This window comes from Dysidea avara, chromosome 5, assembly GCF_963678975.1.
Source record: "Dysidea avara chromosome 5, odDysAvar1.4, whole genome shotgun sequence".
Lineage (NCBI taxonomy): Eukaryota > Metazoa > Porifera > Demospongiae > Dictyoceratida > Dysideidae > Dysidea > Dysidea avara.
Window position 1 is genome coordinate 26252443 of NC_089276.1, and position 7851 is coordinate 26260293.

General features: G+C 36.1%; 1 protein-coding gene across 2 annotated transcripts; it reads right to left on the minus strand.

Moving 5' to 3' along the window:
* Positions 1-31: 31 nt before the first annotated feature.
* LOC136255431 (vesicle-associated membrane protein-associated protein B-like) lies at positions 32-7846 on the minus strand. 2 transcript variants are annotated; one of them, XM_066048194.1, is made up of 8 exons: positions 7796-7846; positions 7601-7743; positions 6981-7133; positions 4839-4942; positions 4693-4788; positions 676-750; positions 597-620; positions 32-545 (listed from the first exon to the last, which is right to left on the minus strand). In XM_066048194.1, the coding sequence occupies exons 2-8, from the start codon at positions 7647-7649 to the stop codon at positions 177-179; spliced, it is 870 nt and encodes a 289-aa protein (XP_065904266.1). In that variant the 5' UTR covers positions 7650-7743; positions 7796-7846; the 3' UTR covers positions 32-176. The 2 variants fall into 2 exon arrangements, with proteins under 2 accessions (XP_065904266.1, XP_065904265.1); XM_066048193.1 differs by having other exon boundaries at positions 7601-7840.
* Positions 7847-7851: the final 5 nt, after the last annotated feature.

Genomic DNA, 7851 nt, shown 5'->3' on the forward strand with positions numbered 1-7851 from the left:
AACGTGGTTCATAACTATAGTACCAAGTAACTTCATTACTAGTAGCCCTCTGCTACTGGGTACATTGTTACATATATTCAAAAGAAGACCATACACAAATATGCTGTACAAGTTATACGCGACGTTTCGGGGGTGAAAATTACTTAGCACTTACAAGTGAATATAATGTTGCAGTTTTAAGGAGTTGGGGTTTCACTGTTGCTGATTTGCTTAAGAATTTCTTCCATTTTTTCTGACATCTGCTGAACGGTTGTGGTTCGGAATTGTTCAAACTGGGCTTCTTGTGCTTGCAGCTTATCCGTGAGCAGGGAAATTTGTCGTTTAGATTCTTCTTCCACTTGTTGCAGTCTCTCCTTTAATGTTGTCACTTCTTGTGTCAACATAGCTGACTCACTTTCACGAGCTTTTAACTTTTCCGATAACATTCTGGTCTCTTTAGAGGAATCATTATTCATTTGTAGGAGTCTCTCATCTGACTTTTTCATCATTTCTTTCATCTCTGTTACCACCGTTTTCAACTTGTCTACCATAGACGATATACCATTCTGTAAGGAAAAGAATATTTTACACTGCATTACATGATTAGTGATACTTACAGTCTTTGGAATTCCTTGAACATTCTGTAAGAGAACATGTAGTAATAACATGTATGCAAAAACAGCATACTTCACTTACGTTTAGTTTTGTTGTCTGTAAAGTAGCGATGTTTATTGGTGAGTGATTACTGATAGGAGAAGTCATTTGCATGTGCTACACAGAAATTATTGGAATACAACTAAGCACTTACAAGCAACAGAACCACAAGTATACATCATCCAATACAAGTTTTGCATCTACATATAAAATTGATACTTTCTGTCCAAATAACTAGTAACCCCAGAATTATGTTATAAGGAGCCCTTATTTGAATGAGGATCCTAATTTCACAGGCATATATAAAATCATATAACACTTGCGAATAGGAACAGAGTAAGCAGTCCTTGTAACATTTCCACTTTTGAATCACACAATGATCATGAAGGATGCTACAATTGTGTTCTAATGTGCATCTCAACTGCTCTAATATAGAACTGTGTTTGTGAATGTTCTATTAGAGTATATCTCAATCTTCAGTCACCCTTCTCACTGGATGTGCCTTCTATTGCAACTTCTCTGATAGCCAATACACAAAACTTGTGCCTATTAGGTGTAGTTTCTCATTCCTGCCTACATCACCATTATTCCTACCACATCAAGGACTTTTTTGTACCACTAGTGGCTAAAGCAGCCACTGAGCACCTTTAAAAGTGGGTAACTAGCTAGAGTATGGAGTCTGAGAAGAAATATATTCATCCACTCATATTGCTATTTTGAATATTGGAGGATGAAAAATTAATGATTAAGTTCATGTGGCCTTTACTGGCATTATTCCTTTGTACACGACCCTGTAATATAATCTCCAAACCAAAGCATTTTTTGGAATGTAATTCCAGGCATCTGCTCCCACTCATGTTTATTACAACTTGCTTTATATTTCCACAAAACAGTGTCAGTTGTAATAGAGTATACTATCTGGGGCAGAAGGTCAGTCAAATTCTATCAGGTCATATGTCACTACTATAATGAGTTAATACAGCAGGTCATTCCAAATTTTTGCGGAGCTGTTAAAATAGCCTCCAGCATAAATTTCTGTGATTGTGAAATCTGAGTGCATCTCTTTGGATACTATGGCAAAGTTAACTAAAACTTGAGAATACATACACAAATGCAATGTCGTCTTGCGAGAGCGCAAGCGATTAAAAAAACTTGCTAATTAAAAGAGTATTTCACTCACGAGTATGGATACTGGATACTCACAAGCAAAATAAGTGCCATGCTCTTTAATTAGCAAGTTTTTTAGTCGCTTACACTTTCACGAGATGATGTTACATTTGAGCAGTACCGTAGGATTTAGGCAAACCTCTGCTAACTCAAAAATATAAGAAATTCAGTCTGCCAGCAGAAAATTTTGCGACTTAGAGCAAACCTTGCATACATAACCCACTGTACAGTATATGTGAATGTACAACAAAACATGTCACCTCATAATATTGGGAAATATTAGAAAATCCCTTAGTTACGTTAACAAAAAGTACACCATGTATATGGTTTAATTGGGATGAATTATATTTGGTAAGTTTATTATGTACTGTCTACCTATATTGGTAGACTGTTAATTTGGAGAGCATGTTGTATGGAGCATTGGAGTCACAGCAACATTTGGAGGGAACACCGAAGTGCTACTAGCCAATTACACCACATATTATGTGATACACTATGTTGTAAAAATTTTACTACTGGTGTGAAGCCAGTGAAGCCAAACAGCTTGTTGGGGTGGCTAAAAGGTTTGCAGGCACCTGTGTAGGGTTAAACGATATATCGTTAGTGTGATAAACACAACGATATATCGTTAGTGTGATAAACACATGAGACGATAACTGTATCAAGGCTATTTTTACACATTGTGATTTATCAAGTTCATGATGTACCATGATTATATTGCTTACAAAATGAAATACCATAGATGTCGCCGTCTTTACAAATGCAGCAAATTGCATGTTACAAGTAATTTTTATAGTGTAAGGGTTATTTTGGGGATGGATACAATACGAAACAGAGAAAAACTTGTACTTATTAATATTACATAATTTGCATGTAATACCATGATAATATCAAACATCATGATAAATACATCTATGATATATCGCGGTGACTTTTTTCAATATCGCCCAATCCTACACCTATATACGGGATCTAAAATCCATAATCCATACACTATTAGAATACTTGGTAGTAGACTACTGAAGCATTGGAGTTGAATAGACTATACCAATATGGGCTCCTGATTGTACCTTTCTTTGAGTTCACAATCTATTGATATATGGCTTGACACAAACCCGCAGGAGATACAGTGCATACATTACGGGCATATGATTTCCTTCCTGTTTCTTTTTGCTTTCAACACAATGTTGATTTTCGTGCCAATGGCTTCACATAACAATGAACGGGGAATTGCCTTGTAGTTTTCTATACCACACCTTTTACTTCCACGCAGTTGAAGTGAGCAGATTGATATAAAGTACACTTCACATTGACTTTACTATATATCCTAATATATCTGGTGACATTCTTTCCTTTGATATGGTGGTATACGAGTCATTATTGACAAATATTATACAGTGGAACCTGTGTTACGGTCACCTGGATTAAGCGGCCACCTTTGCATAACGGCCATGGTCATGAGGTCCCAAATATTTTCCCATACAAATGTATGTATTGTGGTCTGCATTAAGCGGTCACCTGTCTAACGTGTATAACGGCCAACCAAGAATTCGCCTATGAATCACTGTATGCATAACTTTATCCTTCGTATAGCGGTTGCTTCCTTTTATGGTGGCTTGCTGAGCCAATGGTCTGACACCAAAAAAAACAAACCACGGCACCGTTTCTTCCTGCCTTTCAATGAATGCTATACAAACTATCAGGCTTCACTGCTTAAACGTATTCAATAGCTATAACCAACATTCATAGCAAGCTCACCTTGCCCTTTCTGTATAAAGACTAGTAAAATTATTACTGTATTGCGGTTGGCGCGAGCCTCTTAATAATAATTACTCATTTATAACGGTCATAGCCACTAAAATGCTGCAGACCACCTTATGCAGGTTTTCTCCATAACAGCCACCTGTATATAAAGGCCAGATATCCAAGGTGACCATTATAGACAGGTTCCACTGTATTACAAAAAAGAGAGACTGCCTTCTGGTTGATATGTACTACTGCAATTAATAATCAAGATTAGGGTTTCCACCATCTTAAATAGTATCTCTACAAGTGAGTAGTATGTACAAACAAAAGGTCACTGTGACCTTAACCACATGTCTACTAAGTTGAAATTATTACCTTGGTGATTCAAATGTCCTTAAGTACTTCATCAAGAAGTATATAAGTAATGGACCACCTTTAAGTAGTATTGTTTAGTGACAGAGGAGGTTGAAAGTGACTGAAAAGTGCATTGAACTTATTTGGGTGAAATACTGCCTAATCATAAAATGCACAATAAACCCTGTTAAGGCAGTACTTTATAATTTCAAAATGTGAGATGTTGTGCCAGACCATGGATGCTGTAATGTCTTTGTTGGTGGGCAAGAAAGATGGAGAGAAGAGTGCCATCAATAGTAATGACTACTTCCTCTAGTTTAGCCACCACTTATACCTAGATCAGACCCAAACCCTAATGAAAAACAGGTATCATATAGCCACAAACACATTTCTGTGTATTTATTTCCACACACGTAAGCCCTTGATGGTATCTACATACAGTATAGTGCAAAGGTGGTTTACTCCTTGGCATTTGAAAAAAAATTTGCATGGTGAAATTTAGAATGATTGCTAAATAAACTATCAAAATTCTTCACTTTCAAAACTTCACACAATATGGTAAGGTGATAGTGTCTTTTCACCATAAACAGGTAGTGCCTTTTAAATTTAAATTCTACAATGTGAAAGGAAATCAGTCATAAAATTTGTTTGGATTTTTAATACTAGGTACGTAAATAGCATTTCCAAGTATCCCTAGTGGCAACATATCCCTCCTATTAGTGGTGGTACATACATACATAAAACAGAGAGCTCATGAATAACTTGGGAATGAACAGACAAACAGAACAATACCTCTGGAGATGTTTCAATCCCATTCTGAATCTGCTCAGCCTCCAAGATACAGTTGAACTTGTAGTCAATCACATCAGCTTTATGAGTACCCCTCCACTGGGGATAGATATGATGATGACATCATAACTAGTTATTATAATACTCACCAGATCTTCTGATTTAACATCACTATCTGGCACCACCATTGACTGCACCATGAACTTGTGGTAAGTTGTACTGGTGTTGGGGACACGTAGCGGCTGTAGTCTTACTGTGATATAATGCACAAAGAAGGAAGACATCAAAACACATTAGTTAATGTATCTACGTATATACAAATTTTAGAAGGACATCATGCATCATCAGTTCTAAAAATTTTACAGTATGCTTGAATATCTGTGAAATTTTGCTTCTTGAATTTAAGTAATCTAGGAATACATGTGTTCCTTAAAGACACTGGAAATTGTTGTTGAAAATAGCATGGCAATATATTTAATTTTTGCAGATGTAAAAATTTGTCTACAATAAACCAGAAAGTGTTTAACAATACACTAACTGAGTCTGGTTGTATGTAGATATATAGCTACATATGTAAGGTATGCCCCCAGTTAACGCATGTGCAACCCCTGTGATCATGTCAATCACAAGGTTTATGTACTCATGAAGGGATTGTGAGTTATGCTGACAGTTGCTAATACAATGTTAATATAATACATGTCTGCTATTTAATAAATTTACACAATATTCAGGATGGAACAATTTCTACTACACTGCTAGTACTAGAAGGTTAATATTTGTACAGCTGGTTAAAAGTCTTTCATTATGTTTCAGAAATGTACCCCGCCTCAACTGTCAATTTGACACAAAGGAAATGCTCCTTTACAAGTAAGCTATATTGATCAACACTCAAGTGTGCAAACTTCAAATAATTTATAGCCATTACAAATTTAACATGACACTCTAACACTCACATGGGTCCAGATGGATATTCTCTATAGCCATGCAAAATTCTTAAAACAATTTCAAGAACTATGTATCTAGGTACGCAGGTACATTTTCTTAGCTGCTTTATGGCAGGATGGAGTATACTCATGGACTATAACACACACACATACGCATGCACGCACACACATATATACCATACCCTAAAATGGAATGCAGACAATAATAGCCTGTTATACACTATGTACAGGGTATATGTAACCACATGGCCAAGCTCATAAGCCACACATAAACCACACATGATATTAACAATGACATGTTTACACTTCAAAGCACATCAATGCTACCAATGATCCAATAGATATGACCACTGGACCAACAGAAGCTACTCTAATAACATGGTATATATATTCATCCAATCAAGTCTTACTCTATGGTCACAGTTTACATGAGGAAACCTTACAGTGACTACACAGAGACCATACAAGGGGTGGTTTTATGGGAGATGTCAGTTTAATTATCTGGTGGACAAGAACAAAGCATTGTAGAGTTAACAATAGACCATTAACACCTACACTTCTTTACAGATACATATTCATGTAGATTTCTTAATTGCAGTGCCATAGAAGTAATTATAATGGATATTTTCAATTTGTAATTTAGAAACTATGATGTTGCAACTTACAGGTTGTATGGTATCCATTACTAGGTAATGAAATATAAATGTCATTACCTATTCATATGTGGACATTCTTGAAAACCATAATGAAATGTTAAGCTTTATCAATGGGATAATGGGAATTAAACCCTTTCATTACATGTTACATTAACATGGGAAATTTTGTGTAAGTTTCACAATCTAAAAACTGTTTACCTTTTGTGGATTTCTAGGGAAATGCATAACCACTGTTTCCATAGTTTCCATACAAAGTTTCACGGACATGGTAAACCACACTTGCAAACAAATAGCCCTCTATAAAATTGTGGACACTCCTGTATACATTTATACATTGGGTTTGTTTACATATTATACAAGTATCAGTAAACAGTGGTCTAGTAACTACAATGTTTGGGTATACTCAACCCACCATTGTTTCTATATTATACAGTCATGCTAATTACTTCCAACCTCACCCTTAGTAAAGTATGCTGCCAGGAATGTCAACACAATGGAACTATCCTATAACCAGTCTAACTCCTTTTTTAACAACTCTTTTGTTTGCAATATGTCGTAAGTAGGGATTAAAATAAAGATATATATATATGGTGAATGCACTCTGTATGAAATTTAAATGGGAAAACTGATTCTGTTAGTGTATTGAATTGCGTACATTGTGCTTGTTGTGTGTGTACATTACGGTACTTACTTGACAACACCTGCAGTTGGTTTGGTTCCAGTATTCCATTGTTAGGTTCCACAGTGTACTGTCTCGGAGCATTAGTCTTCACTTTGTAACCGACACGCTTGTCTGTGGGGTTGGTCAGCTTCATATACGAAGTGACTATCTCTGTATAAGGACCTGTATATGATATATATGACAATGTGAATAGTGTGGCCTCCCATTCAGCTTGCTTTGCATATGAAAATGGGTGTGCATGTGTGTGTGTAATATTTTTATTTTCAGAAATGTGTATGTGATTGTGAATACACAAAACTGCTATCAGATAACTTTAGTACAGCCTGCATAGTTGTAAAACCTACACTGATGCACCATATCTCAGGCTTATGGAAAAGGTTAATATCAACTAACTATGCATATATAGTGTTACCATAAAGTGGCAAAGAGTGTAGTAAAACAAGTAACACTTGCTACAATAGAGTGTATATAGATGCTTAATGCACAGAATGACGATGTTAGGTCAAACTGTACACAGAGTTTACATAAGGAAAAGGTCACCATAGCAAACATGAGCTCAAAGTACAAGCAGATAGTCTATATAGCTTGATATATAGCGTAAACTATGTATTAACATACACGCTGTGTACCTTGAAATCGTACTTCCTTCGATGGCTCTAGCAACAGCAGTCGGTCCATGTCTCCGAACACGATCGACACGCGTCTCAACAATCGAAATGGTTAAAACGGAGGATAAAATCAGTTGTCTACCAAGCTACCAGGTTTTTATCAGCTGGGGGTCAGGATATAATCAATAGTTACGCCAAATAAACCCTCGAATAAACCTGATATTAAATCGTAGCTTTGATTTTCCGTTAATAGTACTCACGTGTGTGTTTAC